At 66.8% G+C, this 16,605-nt stretch overlaps 5 protein-coding genes across 5 annotated transcripts; 1 reads left to right on the top strand and 4 right to left on the bottom strand.

Moving 5' to 3' along the window:
• Positions 1 to 78: 78 nt before the first annotated feature.
• Positions 79 to 1,788, bottom strand: BXZ73DRAFT_75414 (uncharacterized protein; the record flags this gene model as incomplete). The annotated part of the gene is made up of 3 exons (XM_048022207.1): positions 79 to 465; positions 539 to 1,633; positions 1,711 to 1,788. The coding sequence occupies 3 exons, from the start codon at positions 1,786 to 1,788 to the stop codon at positions 79 to 81; spliced, it is 1,560 nt and encodes a 519-aa protein (XP_047880739.1).
• A 4,192-nt stretch (positions 1,789 to 5,980) lies between these two features.
• Positions 5,981 to 7,999, bottom strand: BXZ73DRAFT_88575 (uncharacterized protein; the record flags this gene model as incomplete). The annotated part of the gene is made up of 8 exons (XM_048025003.1): positions 5,981 to 6,184; positions 6,251 to 6,297; positions 6,362 to 6,422; positions 6,540 to 6,810; positions 7,144 to 7,255; positions 7,280 to 7,648; positions 7,698 to 7,702; positions 7,785 to 7,999. 8 exons carry the CDS (start codon positions 7,997 to 7,999, stop codon positions 5,981 to 5,983), a joined length of 1,284 nt encoding a protein of 427 aa, XP_047880738.1.
• Positions 8,000 to 9,687: 1,688 nt separating this feature from the next.
• On the bottom strand, positions 9,688 to 11,901 carry BXZ73DRAFT_98719 (uncharacterized protein; the record flags this gene model as incomplete). Its single annotated transcript, XM_048027779.1, has 2 exons — positions 9,688 to 10,571; positions 10,641 to 11,901. The coding sequence occupies 2 exons, from the start codon at positions 11,899 to 11,901 to the stop codon at positions 9,688 to 9,690; spliced, it is 2,145 nt and encodes a 714-aa protein (XP_047880737.1).
• An 890-nt stretch (positions 11,902 to 12,791) lies between these two features.
• BXZ73DRAFT_42406 (ATP-dependent RNA helicase ded-1) lies at positions 12,792 to 14,876 on the bottom strand (the record flags this gene model as incomplete). The annotated part of the gene is made up of 4 exons (XM_048018950.1): positions 12,792 to 14,039; positions 14,094 to 14,616; positions 14,673 to 14,769; positions 14,831 to 14,876. The coding sequence occupies 4 exons, from the start codon at positions 14,874 to 14,876 to the stop codon at positions 12,792 to 12,794; spliced, it is 1,914 nt and encodes a 637-aa protein (XP_047880736.1).
• A 515-nt stretch (positions 14,877 to 15,391) lies between these two features.
• On the top strand, positions 15,392 to 16,022 carry BXZ73DRAFT_12096 (uncharacterized protein; the record flags this gene model as incomplete). The annotated part of the gene is made up of 2 exons (XM_048017459.1): positions 15,392 to 15,637; positions 15,699 to 16,022. Coding segments are annotated over 2 exons (570 nt in total), but the record flags the coding sequence as incomplete, so codon positions are not given.
• Between the last annotated feature and the right edge of the window lie 583 nt (positions 16,023 to 16,605).

The following is a 16,605-nucleotide window of genomic DNA, read 5'->3' as shown; positions in this document are numbered from 1 at the left end:
AACCAACTTACAGTCTATTCATAGGAAATTCCCTATGCTGGAGGCAAAGCAGAACGTGAAGTCAATACCACCCCCAACCTACCTCTCACACATGCCAATCACGGTGCCCATGCAGACTTCCTCTTCCCCCCACCCTTCGGGCACCCCGATCAACAGCATCGCCCCGTCTTCCATCACGAACTCCGTCCCCACGCCGACCCCCGCCCCCACACTCACACCCGTCCAACAGCCCTCGTCATCCTCCACCCCCATACCGCCCCACGCCGTCCCACAACCGCCCACAGCCGTCCCGGTCCCCTCCGCGCCCCCCGCTCCGACCACGGCGGGCAAGAAGCCCGTCCCGCAGCCGAAGAAGAAGGCCGACGCCCCGCCCCCCGCGATCGCCCGCACGGCCACGCCCTCCTCCGCCGGCGGGGGCGCGCACAACCCCGCGCTCGCGCTCCCGCCGCACATGCAGCACCCGCACTACGCGCCGCGCGCCGCGACGCCCATCCAGCCCGCGCCCTCCGCGCCCTCGCCGCGCGCGCCCGTCGCGCACGCCAGCAGCCCGCCCTCCGCCGCAGAGCACCCGCAGCACCCGCCGCACCCGCACCCGCACCCGCACCCGCAACAGCAACAGCACCCGCACCCGCACCAACCGCGCCCCGCGTCCGTCGTCCCCGGCGCCCCCCACCACCTCCCGCAGCTCGCGCCCGCGCCCGCGCCGCGCATCCAACCCTCGCCGGCGCCGAACGCCCACCAAGCCCCACAGCAGCCGCAACAGCAACAGCAGCCCCAGCCCCAGCCGGGCCAGCCCGGGCACCCGATGATGACCCAGTACGCGAACCAGATGGCGGCGTTCGCGACGCAGAGCCTCGCCCGGCGCAAGCCCCTCGCCGCCGCCCCGGCCCCGATGCAGCAGCAGCCCGCGCTCGCGCCGCAGCCCGTCGCGCCCCAGTCGCAGCAGCAGCCCGGCCAGCAGCAGCCGCAACAGCCCCAGCCGCAACAACCCCAGCAGCAGCAGCAAGCACCGTACAACCCGTACCAGCAGATCCCCTACTTTGCGATGCACGCCGCCGCGAGCCGGCAGCTCACGCAACAGCAGCAGCAGCAGCAACAGCAGGCCGCGCAAGCTGCTGCCGCCGCGCAGCAGGCGGGCTCGCCCGCGGTGGCGACGCGGAGCCCGATGCCCGCCGCGCAGGTCGTGCACGCCCAGGCTCAGGCTCAGGCTCAGGCTCAGGCTCAGGCTCAGGCTCAGGCTCAGGCTCAGGCTCAGGCTCAAGCGCAGAGGAACGGGACGCCGCACCTCGCACCCGCGCAGGTCCCGCGCGGGTCGCCGATGCCCCCCACGGCGATGACGCAGGAAGCACAGCTGCAGGCCGCGCGGGTGCAGATCCAAATGCAGCAGGCAGTCCACCAACAACAGCAGCAGCAGGGCCAGCAGAACCCGGGCCAGCACGTCCAGCACACCCCGCAACAGCAGCAGCAGATGATGTACTACCAGATGCGGATGGTCCAAGCCCAAGCGCAGGCGCAGGCTCAGGCTCAGGCTCAGGCGGCGCACGGGCAGCACCCGCAGATGCAACAGCAGCAACAGCAGCAGCAGCAGCCGCACATGCAGCAGCACCTCGTCCAGCAGCAGCAGCAGCAGCAGCTCGCACAGCAGCAGCAGACGCCGCAACAGCAGGCGCAGTTCATGGCACAGTACCCGGCCTATGCGCAGATGCGGACGATGAACCAGTACTGGCAGATGGCGGCCGCGGCGGGGCGGCCGATGCCGGGACAGCAGCAGATGCAGATGCCGGGCATGCCTGGGCACCCGGGGCAGATGCAGCCTGGGGCAGGAGGCGGGAAGCCTGGACAACCGGGTGCGTGACGGAAGAGGACGGTGGATGGTCACTGAGGAGGGCGGTGTGGTTTCTGGATCGAGCTGTCTGTAACATTATTATCGGCCAGTGTGTGCTCGTCTTGCTAATCCTGTCATCCTGTACCCGAATTCGCGCGTCCAACGTGCATTGCTGCCAGCCCCCAAACCGGTGTCGACGCGCGTTCATCCGCAACTTCAGCGATCCTCGTGAAACTTTTGTACATGCATGGCTTATACATCGTGGGCCTGTATCTCCGAAGGCAATGCCGAAGGAGTGCAGCATCAGTAATTTTCAGACAATTGATTGTCTGCGCGCGGCCCTGTCTGCGCATGCGCGTGCAGGGCGCCTCTTATTTGCCGATGTACATATGTGACACGTACAAAATCTGCGAGCTGTGCACAAGTATCTATGCTCCTCTCGCTGGCTCCTACCGCACCTTTCCTTCGTTCACCTCACGCAAGACATTGCACGATTTCAAGTCCACGTACTTACCACAGCCGAGAGGGGAACGGAGGAGAGACAGAGGCCACGCATGCCATAGACATTGGAAAGTCACACACCTTTGGGCTCGATCGAGCGCAGCGCGAACCTACTGGCGGACATTGTTCGGTGCCGCCGGGCCTTGGCGAGCCTTCGCCGCACCCGCGAAGGCGGCCTTCGACACGGCTCGCCTGCAAGTTGCGCAGACCGCAGCAGGCGCGACGGCCGAAACGCGACGGAGAGCGCCTTCCCGGCGCCCTCCGGCTCCGTCCGCGTTGTGTGTCCACTCACTCCCGGGGCCAACGCATGGCACTCGCCGTGGGCCTGGGGCTCGTCCGCGTGGCAGATGCGGCGCTCGCCTGGGAGACATGGCAGATCGACTCCAGGCCTAGGGGGCCAGCTGGGGCCGTTCCGCCCCACTCACCCACCCACGCTGAAGAAGCTTCATCTCGAGCTTGTTCAACTCGTCGCCCCTGCACGGTGCGGCTCTGGACCCAGCCCGGCCGACGGCGCGACGGCGGACGGCGAGTGCACACTGGCAGCACAATCGACGGCCCCTTGCTTACTCGCCCTCGCCTTCCGCCTCTCTCTGCCCCGGGAGTTGGCGCATCGTGCTCGCCAAACGTCGCTCTTCCGGTCGGGCAACGCCCGCCATTCATTCCTCACAGCCGTGACCTGCATCGTTTACGAGCGAGTACGTACGGCCGCTCCCCCACCTTGCGTCACCCTCACGCGAGCGACTCGCTTTCCCGCACCTTCTCGCGGCCCACCTGACAGGCCGCGCGCGCTCGCCCGCCGCCTCGCCTGTCCGCCATCAGAACTGGCCAGCCTCCCGTCGCCCCAAGCTCGCCAGAACCAGTGCTGCCGTCAGAACCTCTCCCCACCAGGGCGCGTCTTGTCAACGTCGGGCGGAACGTTCCCGTCGAGCCGCTGCAGCGCGCTCTGGTCACGAGCGGAGGGCGATTTGTAGTCGGCTGCGAGCGTGAGCTGGGTGGATCTGAATCTGATTATTGCGGGCCCCAGGCCAGGGGCACCTCGGCCGTCAGGCACCGCAATGTCGAGATGATGCGCGGGCTCCGGAACGATGGGGCCTGAGGCCTTGAGGCTTGAGCTGGCTTGAGGGGGCTTGAGGCGCGGAACGAAAGGCTAAATTCCGAGGGACCTGGCCACCGCGAGGAACAAGGGGCGCGAGTCGCGAGATGAGCGTTGGAGATGGAGATGACATCGCGCGCAACGCTCTCCAGGCACGGTCCCGTACACTGCGCCCGACTCAGACTGAATGCGCCGCGCCGACGCGACAACGCGCTTCGTCGACGCTGGCCGCGCCGCACGGACCACGGACGATAACCATGATCGCAGCCGCACCGTTCCTTCTCTCAGGCTACAGGGCCCGCGCACTTCTATCCGGTCCATCGCCTCCTGCACGACGGCGCACCCGTCCTTCAATCGACGTCGACGGACCGTGCGCACGGGCCAGCGAGTTCACGGAACAATGCCGACCCATATGTGATATACAAGCCAGGCCTCCTGTTCGCCGCGCGCGGCGGGTCCGCACCCGACCTCCACGGGACCAACGGGCGCGCGCGAAGCTCTCAGCGTTCACCCGCTCGAAGCCCCACCCTGCGCCTTCTCGCCGCCCGTCCGCTTCCCACCCGCCGGGCGCAGTCCGCCCCTCCGACGCTTCCTCGTCTTCCCGACCAACCCCGTCGCGCGCGCGTACGTACCCGTACGTACCCCGCGTCGGTGCACCCGGATCCTCCGTGGCCGCCGCCGCCGCCTCCCGCGGCGATCGCGCCAGGTGGCGATCACTGGAAGCGCTCCGGGACGGTCGGCGCACAGTCAGAGCTGGAGGTCGTTGTTCGTCCGTCCGCTCGCTGCGCTGGTCGCCATGGCGCGGCCGAATTCTGCGTGTACGGCGGCAGTCGCGCCAACGTAGGACGCCATGCGTAGGTAATGCATAAAAACGCGCGCCGCGTCGAAATGCGTTCGCGGATCCCCGCGCGCGCTGCGGTCTGCGGCCGCGGACGCCAGCAGGAAGCGCGCGGGTGCGCCCTGCAGGTTCGGCGTGCGGCAAATGGCAAGGAGTGCGGCGCCCTCCCGTGCGTGGGTACGCCGCTAACCACTTGCGAAAAAGCTCGTGGCGTTCGACGACAGAGGAGGCAGCTCACTGGATACCGGCAAGTACTGTCGCAACGCCCCTCCGTCCGCACGGGCACCCCGCGTCCGCGGCTTGTTCCCCGCCCCCGCCAACGGTTTGAGACACGACTCACGAGCCGCGTCCGCCGTCCAGTGCTATGCATCCGAATCCTCTCGTCCGAGCCCGCCGCGGGACTCTTTCCTCCGTCGCCGTCGCCGTCGCCGGCCGGGTCCCAGGCTCCCCAGGAACGCGTCCGGCCCAACGGCAACCGCCGCTCGCCTCGCGAACAAGCTCTCTCTTTCTCAAGCTCAAGACTGAGACCGTCGTCTCAAGACAAGACGGAATTCCCACCAGCTCGCTCCGTTCCGCCCTTGCTCACCGCGACGGTACGACCGCCGCCGCCGCCGCCGCCGCCGCCGACGACGACGCTCGTCATTGCGCGCAGCCCGCGCGGGAACCCACCCGGCGTCGCCCCGGCCCGGGCGATTCGATTCACGCGGCCGCCCTTCTGTCCAGGCTTTCAAAGGCACGGCACCACACGTACGTACGTAGCGCGCGCGCGAAATTTTTGCACTCCCGTCGTCGCCGTCCGTGGACTTCTGCAGCCAGCGAGGAGGGATTCAGAATCCCGAGAAAGCCACGGAGCGCAACGCCGAGGCTGCCGGGGAAATTTTTGCAGCGCGGCGGCCCTCCGCTCGCGGGAGCGTCGACAGGCAACCGTCGGCGCGGGGCTCCAGCGCGTTGGCCGGCGACGGCGCCGGCCAGTCGAGAGAGCCGGCTCCGAGGACACCGAGCCGTTAAAGCACCGCTGATCGTCGGCCAGGGGCCCGAGTCGCGACGCCGGGGCCTTGCAACGGTGGAAAGTGCGCTGGCCGTCGGACTTCCACGTCGTCGGCACCGAACGTCGACCGGCCCAGGCCTGCCTTCAGAGCGCGGGTCATCGGACGAGATCAGATCGCGAGCTCGGACCAGGACGAGACGCGGCGGGTGGGTGATGGCAGATGGGTTATCGAGCGGGCGCGCGGGGGTATCCGCGCAAACAAGGCGCATGTAGCGAGCGACCAGGAGTGCTGCGAGGCCCGCGTGGATGCGTGGAAGGAGGGCCGGGATCGTAAGTAAGGGGTCGCACAGGTGACGAGCGGTGGTGAACGCGAGACGAGGAGCGAGGGTGGGGGGCGAACAAGTGCGACAGAACGCGGACGTGACACGGGGCGACGCAAAAGGGGGGATATTACAGAACGAATACGAGCGGCGTAGCTTATCTCACAGAGCGAGGCGGGCAGCGGAGTCAGATGGAGCACACGGGAATGCGGGGGGAGCGAAGCAGTACAATGCTTTACAGCAACGAAGGCAGCGAGCGACTGGGCCGGGGAGGAGAATGAGCGTGGAGATGGCATGAGCGTGCGGGAGAAAAGGAGAGACCGAGGAGACCAGCGAAGAGCTCACCGGTGGGTCCGCAAAAGACATACAGTGCACGAAGGGAGTGGACGGGCTCGCTCGCGGAGCGCAAGGAGCGCTAGTCGCGGCGGTAACCCTGGCCGGGGTCGCTGCGGCGGTCGTGCTGGGAGCCGTACGAGTCGTCGTCGTCGCTGCCGCCGTCGCCGCTCGACGCCCCGTCGGCGTCGCTGGGGTGGACGGCGTGGGCAGACTGGGGGGCGTGGGCGGACTGCTTCTGGCCATTGCGCCCTCGGCCGGGTCCGTCTCGGTTCCGCTTCTTGATCTGACAGAGACAGACGGCGGGGTGAGCGGGAGGGGGCGCATCGGAGCGGCTCGCAGCCGGACGCACCAGTTTGGCATACACCAGCCCGCATGCGTTGCACAGCGTCCGCGGCCCTGCCGATGCGTCCCCCGCCGTCAGCCCGCCGCGCGGGGGTGATGAGAAGGAAGGTCGACGCACCCATCGGCCCGCGCCGCCATTCGGGCGTCGACGTCGCGCTGCACCCCAGGCACGTCTGCCCCTCGCCCCCGCCCGCGCCGCCGCTCCCTCCCCCATGCGCGTTCTCGCCCTGCGTCGCCCATCCCCGCCGCCGTCAGCTTCCCTGCGCCCACTCGCCAGACCGAACGAGCGCACGCACCTGCCGTCGCCCTCCATCCCCGTCCCCGTTGTCCTGCGAGTCCCCGCGCTCGGCCGGTGGTGGCGCGCGCGGCGGTTCCGCGCACTTGGCCACCGCCGCGCTCAGCATCTGCGCCCCCAGCGACGCCGCCTGCAGCAGGCGGTCGAACGGGTCGTGGTGCCCCGGCGGGGCCGCCCGCGGCGGCTCGTAGAGCATGTTTTGCGAGTCGATGATCAGCCGATACGATTCCACCATCTGTCGCACGCGCGCAATCAACGCGTCCCCCGTCAGCCTCCTCCCTTCGCGTGCCCGACAATCGCAGCCCACCGACCTTGAGATAATCGAGGCCCAGCGGATTCGGCGCCGCTTCCGCCGCCGCCGGATGGTGCGCGGGGGCTTGGGGCTGCACTTGCGCCGTCACCGGCGGTGGGTGCACCGCGGGAGCCGGCGCGGGCGCGGGCTGCTCGTGCTCGCGTATTTTACGTACCGGCGTCGGGGCAGGAGGCGGCGGCGCGGTTTCCACGCGCTGGGCCGGCGGGGGCGGGTGCCCCGCGCTCTGAGGCGGCGGGGGTCGATCGTCTGCTCGTCGCGGCTCCGGCCCCGCGCGCGCGGGGGTGGTTGGTACCGGCGATCGCCGTTGGGCGTCGGCGGCGACAGATCCGGTCGTGCGCCCCCCGCCGCGGAGGGGGCGGCTGGCGGCGGCGGCGGCGGGTACGGCGCCTGGCTCGGTGCGGGGGCTGCCGCCGGCGCGTACGGCGTACTGTAGTGCGACGACCACTCGTTCGACCACGCCTGCTGCGGAGGCGGCGGCTGTTGCTGGTGCTGCTGGTGCGGGGGTGGGTGCTGCGACGGCGGAGGGACGCTGTGCTGGGCCTGGGAGGGGGGAAGGGCGCTGTACGCCTGTGGGGGGTATCCAGAGTGCGGGGGGTATGTTGGAGGCGGCCCACTGTAAGACGTTGTTGGCGGCGGATGCTGGACGGCCGCTGGCGGAGGGGCAGGCGAGCGCGTCGCAGGCGGAGGGGGTGGAGGGGGACGCGACGAGCCCTGGGCGTACTGCCCGTTCTCGTACGTCGAAGGCGGGTACGAGTACTGGTACGACGGCGGCGGGGCGCGGGGGCGGGCGGGGCGTCCTGCTGGTGCGGGGGCGGATGCGAGTGCGGGTGCGAATGGGGGTGGGACTGGGACTGGGAGTGTGAGTGCGGGTGGTGGTGGGGGTGCTGGGGATAGGGCATGTAGCGGCTGTCGGACGCCATCTGTGGCTGGGACGGCGGGCGGGCGGGGTGGGTGGACTTGGGGCGATAGTAGGCGGGTTCGGGGGCGCGCGATGACGCGTCAGGAGCGAGGGCGTGGCCGAGGGCAGAGTAGGAGGTGGTGGAGGCTACGCTGGAGCGAGGACGGTCAGCGAGGGCATGTTGGGACGCGGAGGGGGGCCGGGGGTGGTCGTGGAGAGAAGAGGGGTGGGCGACGGCGGGATAGGGCATCGTGCGGGGACGACGAACAGGGCTTACGGGGCGCGAGGGCGCGGGTGGGCGGAAAGGAAGGCGAGGGCGGGCGGGGGCATAGACGCGGAGAAGGAGAAGAAGAAGAAGGGGACGACCGGAGGGGGTGTGAGCGTAGGCTGGGAGGGAAATCCAAGGGAAATCACCGCCCGTCTGCATGCGGGGTACGAGAACGCTCGGGTGATGGGCCGACAAGCGCGATCCCGCGATCTCAGCCCACGGGCCTCATTGCGCTCGCCCGACGACGGCTGCCGTCGCGGGCCGGGTGGCGGGCGGCGGCGGGGACGGAAAAGAGTGGAGAGACGTACGTGTGCTGGGTGCGCGCCGTGGTGGGAGGCGGGCGGACCGGGACGTGAACGCGCTCGTCGAGTGGCGATCAGAGCGACGAGGAGACAAGACGGCGGAGGCGGCCGGGCGCGTGTGGGGGCGCGGTGCGGAAAAGGCGAATCGGGAGCAGGAACACGGCGCACTCGAGCTCGAGCCCTGCGGGGCGGGGAACGGGGCAGAGAGGAGGAGGAGGGGACCCAGCGGGGGCGGACATAAACTTGCGGTTCACTTGCGGTGCGGAGAAGCTGTCAACTCTACTCAGCCTAACCCACGTGATCCGCCCCCTCGCCTCCGGGCCCAATCGCAATCGCCCAGGCACGCCTCAGATTCCCGTCACCGATCCGACCTCGACTCGTCTCTGCCCCCGCTCCCGTCCTCAACATCTCTCCACCAGTCCTCACCATCCCGCCAGAGCCCGCCCACCAATCCCCGCCCCACCCGCGTGCACCCACCGCCGCCCCCACAACGCTCCCACCGTTGCGCATGGCTCGTGCCCGCCTTCTCGCCAGAGCCGCCTGAGCCCACCCACCTCGCCGTCCATGCGGCGACACGCCATCGACGTCAACTTGAGTCCAGCCCCCGACGCACCTAGGCCTCCGCGCCTGCCTGTCGGACTCGGAGCGCGCGAAAGCCCGAGCGCGATATGTGAACGCGCGCACACCAGCAGCAGCAGCAGCCGCCGCCGTCCGCCCGCGGTCCCGCCTCGAGCCCGAGTGCCAATCTGACTGCCATCTCGCGCCGGACGGGGAGCTGCGCTCGGGGAATTCCCCTTCCACAGCCGCCGCGCGCAAGTCCCGGGCGCGCACATGGGCCTCGGCCTCCCAATCTTCGCTTCGGGAGCGCGAAGCGTCGCCATCGCCGCGTTCTGCCTCGGTATCGACGGGCTCTCTCGTGGCCCTCGTCCAATCGCCCCGCGTGAGCGAGACGAGACGCGTCTGGATCGTCGTCATGAATTGCGCAGTTGTTTGCTCAGGACCGGCAGATCCTGGGAAACCCTGCTGCACAACTCTGCAAGATCGTTGACGTCATCCAAGTGCAACAAACCTCTTGCATACGATAAATGAGCCCGCTTCGTTCTCGGCTTTCAGTCGACGAACTGTGCACGATTTCCCACACAAGTCCACGACCCACATGATAGCATATTCTCGAAGTGCATTCTGGTCTTCCATCGCGCGAACACACCTCACACATCCAAAGTGCCAGCATTGCACGCTTTGCTCCACTGCGGCCCCTGCCAAAACTCTGGATATCTATCAGAGTGTGCATTCGATGGTCTACCGCACACATGGCATGCCAGAGCACCCTCCCACCCTGCTCCCCTTCTCCTCCGACGCTCTGCACTACTACACATGCGCCGCCGCCTTCGCCTGCTTGCCCGAGCCCCCAGGCGCCACGACCGCCGCCGCCGGCGCGTCGTACGCATGCCCGTCCTCCTCCACCGCCCCGTTCGCCTGCGCCGCGCTCGCCGCAGCAGGCGCGACCCCGCTCGCCGCCTGCGCCGCCCGCTCGCGCGCCCGCCTGCGTCGCCGGAGGATCTTCTTGCGGTTCCGCACCGCGCGGTGGTAGCTCGCCTCCTCCCCGTAGAAGAGCTCGTACTCGCAGAACGGGCAGATCCACTCGTCCGCCGGGTTCCCGAGCACGCTCGCCGCCGCTGGGGCTGGGGCAGCCTTCCCGTTCGCCCCCGCCCCCGTCTCAGTCTCGGTGGGGGGCGCGCCCCCGGCCTCCGCCGCTCCCGCGCCCGCGCCCGCGCCGCCGTCGCCCTTCTTGCGCCGCCGCGCCGGGATCTCCGCCGCGAGGAAGCGGAGCGGGAGCGGGGTGAGCAGGTTCTGCGCGTTCTGCACCGCCTGCTGCGCCGAGGGGGGCCCGCCCGAGTGCGGCAGGCGCGAGGGCACGTAGTTCCGGAGGTGGTGCGGGTTGCTCGCGTTCGCGAGCGCGGACCGCTTCTTCTTCTTCCCGCCCTTGCCCTTGCCGTTTGCCGCGCCCTCCGCCCCGGGCGGCGGCGCGTCCGCGCTGCTGGGGACGAGCGCGCCCTTGTCGTCGCCCTTGCGCGCCGCGCCCCCGCCCTTGCTCCGCTCCGTCCGTTTCGCGACGGGCCCGGCGAGCGCGGCCGCGGCCGCTGCTTGCTTTGCGGCTTCGGCCGCCTTGGCTGCTTGACGTGCGAGCTCTTCCGTGAAGCGGCTGTGGAGGACTGCGACCTCTTCGTTTGTGACTGCCAGGCGTTCGGAGGCTTCGAGGAGCGACGGCGTGTTGGATGATTCGCTGAGATCCTACGGAAAGAAAGAACGGGACCACTCACTGGCACTGAGGCATTCGAACAAAAAGTCGGCAGCCGTAGGCAGCGTCAAGGACGGGGTGGTCTTCGGCCCAGGATCCGCGTTCTCGTCGCCCTCCTCCTCCTTCCCCGCTCCTGCAGGGGTCGCCGCCTTCAGCGCACGCCCCGCCCTCGCCGCCCGCCTGCGAGAAGGACGGACAGGGAGAGGTCGTGCGCCGCCCCCGCCCACCCCCACCGCGCCTCGCACGAAGAGCTCCGCGGCGGACAGCGCCTGGTCGAGCGCGAGGGTGTCTTCCTGCGCGAGGGGCCCGAGCACCGTCGCGAGCTGCCTCTTGCGGGCCCGGAGGATCTCCTTGTGCCGCAGCCCCGCGTACGTCGCGCGCGTGAGCCTCCCCTTCTTCCCGTCCCCCCCGTACCCGTACCCGTACCCCACGCCCCCTCCACGCCCGCCCCCGAACTGGACGCACCCCCCGCCGAGCCCCGCCCCCCGCCCCCTCCGACCCCTCCCCGCCCCCGCCGCCCGCGCTCCCAAAGCCCGCCCCGGCCCCGTCAGCGACTCCTCCTCGCGCTCGGGCCCGTCTCCGTCCCCGTCCTCCGCGCCGTCGCTCCCGTCGTGCCCGTGCGCCGAGCCGGACATGTTCGCGGGCACCTTCCGCTTCTTCGTGTTCCCCGGCTGCTGCAGGTGGTCAAAGTAGTCCCCGTCCCCGCCCCGGCTCCCGCCCTCCTCGTCCGCCTCCTCATCTCCGTCTCCGTCCCCGTCTCCGTCCCCGCCCGCGCCGCCCACGCCCGCACCCCTACCCCCACCCCCAGCGCCGACGCCGACCGCGAGGCTGAGCCCGCCCGTGCCGAGCCGCGCCAGCGCCGCGCTCAGGTCGAGCGACACCCGCTCGCCCTCGCCCTCGCCCGTGCGCGGCTCGAGCAGCTCGCGCACGCCGCCGAGCACGGGCATGTAGTACGCCTGGAGCGCCATCTGCGCCGTCAGCACCCCCACCGCCGACGCGGGCTCCGGCGACGTGCTCTCCCCGTGGCCGTCCCCGTCCGCGGGTGGCGCGGCGGGGGACCTGGTGCTGATGTTGGTAGAAGTGGTGGTGGTGGTGTTCGTCGTGGCCGCCGCCGCGGGGGCCCCGGGAGCCGCAGCGTCGCCGTTGGGGAGGGCGAGGTGGAGGTGGTCGTGGAGGGTGGAGGCCGGGTCGGACGTGCGCCTGCGTTTGGGGAGCGGTTTCATGCGCCGGGGCGCAGTGGCGAGATCCGCCGTGTCGTACGGCGGCGAGACGGAGCGATACATGCGATGTGCGATCCGGTGGATGGGAGGTCGATCTGGCGAGGCGTGAGGGAGGTCGTCTGGGTGAGCGGCGGCGGGGAGATGCGGGCGATGATTTTTGCGATTGCAAGGGGCTTACGTGGGGTGGTCCTGGCGTTGTGGGCAAGCTCGTCTGTCGAAGTGCGAAGGAAAGAGGTGTGATTCAAATGCGCGTGCTGCGTATGAGAAGGTGGTAATCAAGCCGACCGCGAGTTGGGCCGCCACTGCCAGCACAGGAGTTCTTCGTTCCACGCTCAGCCACCGCATTAACCGGACCAAGTCTGCCAACCGGCTTTCACGACAAACACTGCGAATCGAGCGATTGTGGTGTAATCCATGCATTTATTTACAACAACACGACCAGAGTGCCTCGATATGGAAGATGCTAACGGACTACGGTACAAGATGTGCGATGCTCTAACAGATTGTCTCGTGATGCTAGGATATAATCAATGTCCGACTGCGCGTCGCAATAAGTCAGGGTATCGCGAAACGAAGGTAGACATTAGTTCTGCTCATGCTGATGACAGGCCCCGAAAACATCTAGGGGGAGGAGTGCTGCAATAAGGATAGGGCGTACGACGCCTGAGTATTGAGACAGACGATTAGTAGGGCCGTACGATAGACGATGAGCAGATGAGTGCAACGAGACCGAGAGCGTGATTGTCGTGAGAGCAGCGCATGGGTGAAAGTGAGTCAAAAACCGGAGTCATGGATGGGATGAGCGTGTCGACGAAACGGGGCGGGAGGCAGTGTCGATGCATGGATGGGCATAGAGGTGGAAGGGCATATATGTCGGAATTCGAGGGACCGGGTAGCGCAATGTCGAAGAAACCGGATCAAGGCCGACCAGCGTTGTCGACCGAGGGTGGAATTTACCACCAGCTGCCTCCACCTCCGCCGCCATGGTTTCCACCGCCGTACTGGGGACCACCGTAGCCGCCTCCACCTCCGCCACGGTGCCCGCCAAAGCCGCCACCTCCGCCGCCCTGACGGGCGTCACGGTTGCCGCCACGACCACGGCCTCCACCGCGTCCGCCGCGACCACGGAAGCCTCCACCTCCACCGAAGCTGTTCTCGGTAGCAACAGTGTCGAGCCAGGCGGGAATCTCCTGGTTGGCCTCGCGGAGCAACTCAATGAGGTCCCGGACGATGTTGCGGTTGCCACGGTTGAAGAAAGCGGTCGCAACACCGACGTTACCGGCACGGCCAGTACGACCGATACGGTGAACGTAGTCGTCGATGTCGGACGGGAGGTCGTAGTTCACGACGTGGGTGACGTTGGGGATATCGAGACCACGGGCAGCGACAGCGGTCGCGACCAGGATGGGGGTGCGGCCGGTACGGAAGGTTTGGAGAGCCATCTCACGCTCGCGCTGAGTACGGTCGCCGTGAATGGAGGTGGCCGGGAGGTTACTGGCAAGGAGGAAGTCCGAGAGCATGTCGGCCATGCGCTTGGTCTCGACGAAGACAAGCGTGAGGCCATCACCACTAGCCTGGATGACGTCAAGAAGAACAGAGCGCTTGTCCTGGTCTTCGACGTACTCGACGCGCTGAGTGATGTTCTCCGAGGTGGAGCCGACACGGCCGACAGAGAGGAAGACGTAGTCCTTCATGAAGTCGCGGGCCAGCATTTGAATGTCACGGGGGAAGGTCGCGGAGAACATGAGTGTCTGACGCTCCTGGACACCGGGCATGTCCTCGCCCTGCACGATCCGACGGATCTGAGGCTCGAAACCCATGTCGAGCATACGGTCAGCCTCGTCAAGGACGAGGTAGCGAATGTTGGCCAGGCTGATGCGGCCACGCTCGATCAGGTCCACGAGACGACCAGGAGTAGCGCTGAGAAGATCGCAGCCACGCTCGATAAGCCGCAGCTGCTGATTGATGTCGGCACCGCCATAGACGACAGCGGGGCGGACCCAAGAGCGGTAGCAGAACTTGCGTGCCTCGTCGTGAATCTGGCTGACGAGCTCACGAGTAGGAGCGAGGATGAGAGCAGTGGGGTATGCCTTGCGGCGACCGTAGCCGGGGCCCACGTCGGCAGGTGGAGCGCGAGGGCCATTGGTGAAAGAGGCAGAAAGGATGGGGAAGAGGAAACCGCCGGTTTTCCCAGAACCCGTCTGTCATTGTAATGGTCAGAGGATACGCGGACGCAGGGTAATTGACAAACATACCTGAGCACAAGCCATCAGGTCTCTGCCTGCGGCCACGATAGGGATCGAATACTTTTGAACGGGAGTGGGAGTGGTGTAACGAGCGTAGCCGATGTTCTCCAGAAGCACCGGGTCGAGCGGAGGGGTCGTGAACTGCGTCACAGGGTCTGGTACACCAGCACCAGTGGCCTCGACGGGGATATCATCGTACTTTTCGAAGTTGATGCCAGTGTGCTGCTTGGAGGGGTCGTTCTCTTCACCGAACAATTCCTTCTCCATGCGCATGTTGCGACCGCCGGTGACATGCTTGCCATCGCGCCAGGAGCCATAACCGAAGGACTCACGGGGGCCACTGTCGCTTCCACCGCGGGGTCCACCGTTGCCCTGCCAGCCATTGGACTGGGGGCGATCGGCCCATGCTCCACCGCCGCGGCCAGCGTGCGTGGAGACACTCCTTGCACCCCACTGGTCTCCACCGCCTCTAGGAGCGCTGCCGTAGCCGCCACGCGAAGGAGTGGAAGAGCGGGAGTCGTCCCAGCCGGTCCTGCGGTAAGTGTGAGATATTGATGGCAGCCACGTAGCAAAAAGGGTGAGGCATACCCGTTAGTAGGAACGGGGGGATTGGAGGCAGCCCGCTGCGAGTTCCTCATATGAGGAGGGACATAGGCAGATTTTGCGCCATTGATACCGAGAGAGGCTGTGTGTGGGGGAGACAGAGGTCAGAGGATGTACCGCTGGCTCAGGGCGGGAATGCTCACCAAACTGAGTCTCCAATCCGGCACCATTTACAATTCCATTGGACATATTAAGGCGTTGCAAGAAGAAGAGAAGGTCGAAGGTCGAAGTATACGGAGAAAAGATCGAGCTTTTCGTCTATGGGAGCGTTGGGTAGTCGAGATGATGGTCCACCACAAAGGCGAGTGAGAAATTTGCCCCTCGTCCGCGCGGCAGCTTACCAACAGCGCCTGAAATGCTTAGTCAGCTGTTGCCCCACCACAGGCCGCTCCAGGCAGTCCCCGCCGGTCCCTTGCCGAAACCTTGCCGCGAGCTCCTGGGCGCCAACATCGCGCGACGTGGCGGTCCGCTCGCCGCTCGGCAAGCTGGAGAGCACCCGCACCGTCCACGTCTCTCTCGCCTGTCCTCAGCTTGTCCGCTGTCTCTCTTTCTCTCCTCTCCTCCCTCACGTCCTCGCCATGTCGCATGAACACTCGCACGGTCCTGGCCAGCCTACACACTCCCATGGCCCGTCCCCACCTCAGATGCAGCAACAGCAGCAGCAGCAGCAGCAGCAGATGGTCATGCGTCCCCCGGACCCGCTCATGCAGGCATTGATCGAGGAGAGCTTCCGTCCCGTCGACCTCGCCCTTGGGCCCCCAGAAAACGCGATTGCCCTCTGCGGCGCGCACAAGCAGGAAAAGTGCGCGGGATGTAACGTCGACTACCGCAGCCTCAACCGCCTCTCTCGCATCCTCGTGGCGAACCCCAACCTCCGCTGTCCCCCACCCCCGCAAGTCGTCTCGCAGCAGCTGTCCACAGCGATCAACAACACGAAGGATGAGGGAAACGTGCGTACTGTTGTACTCCCCTCCACATGTGCAAGGCGCTCAGAGGCTTTGTTGCGTTTAGACGTTGTTCAAGAGTGGCCAGCACGTGCTCGCCATCCAGCGGTACACGATGGCCGCGAGCATCGCCGTGCAGCGACCACCATGGGAGGCACAGCAGTTGATGCGTGAAGAGCTCTCCATGGTCCTCTCCAACCGCTCCGCCGCCTTCTACGAAGCCGGCGACTACCTCAGTGCGCTGGTCGATGCCGAGACCGTCATCCAGCTCAAGCGGCCATGGAGCAAGGGTCACTTCCGGAAAGCCCGTGCGCTCATAAAGATGAACCAATACGCCGAGGCGAAAGAGGCGATCCAGCTCGGGCTCTCGTTCGAGCCAAACAACCAGGTGCGTGTCCAGCCATACGCCCACACATCACTGCATGCTCACAAGTGTACTCGCGTGTCAGGAAATGAACCAAATGCTGTCCGAAATCAATTCACATTTGGGCGCGTTGACAGACGGCTCGGAAAAGTCAGCAGCGCAGCCGATACCCGTGGCGTAATGTATTATGTCGTCGTCTTATGTTATCATACGCTATGTGTACAGTGTATATCCTCGCCGCATCCACGGCCTTTCTATGGGACCCACCCGGACTTTTCTCATTCAATCCATTCTCGTAGCCACATCGTTTACCATCGACTGCGAGTGCTTCGGAAGCGGTGCGTGACCAACGGCTGTGTGCGAGATCCCTTCTATTTCTGTCTTTCGTAGGACGCCACCGTTGCGAAGATTGCTGGTGGCAAATGAAGAGCTTTACTATCAAAACGTCATACCAAAGCTAGTATATACGCATGCAGATGGAAAAGCACGACTTCATGGTGCATATATGCTTATGCATAACCAGGGCCGCGGACAAACCGCCATTCGTCGCCTCATAGCATAGGCCGACATGTTGACCGACAGTATGTAGTATGAACTTTTCATCTGCATG

Source organism: Epithele typhae, assembly GCF_022376455.1.
Source record: "Epithele typhae strain CBS 203.58 chromosome Unknown BXZ73scaffold_8, whole genome shotgun sequence".
Classification (NCBI taxonomy): domain Eukaryota; kingdom Fungi; phylum Basidiomycota; class Agaricomycetes; order Polyporales; family Epitheliaceae; genus Epithele; species Epithele typhae.
This window is presented reverse-complemented; position numbering and strand designations above follow the sequence as displayed.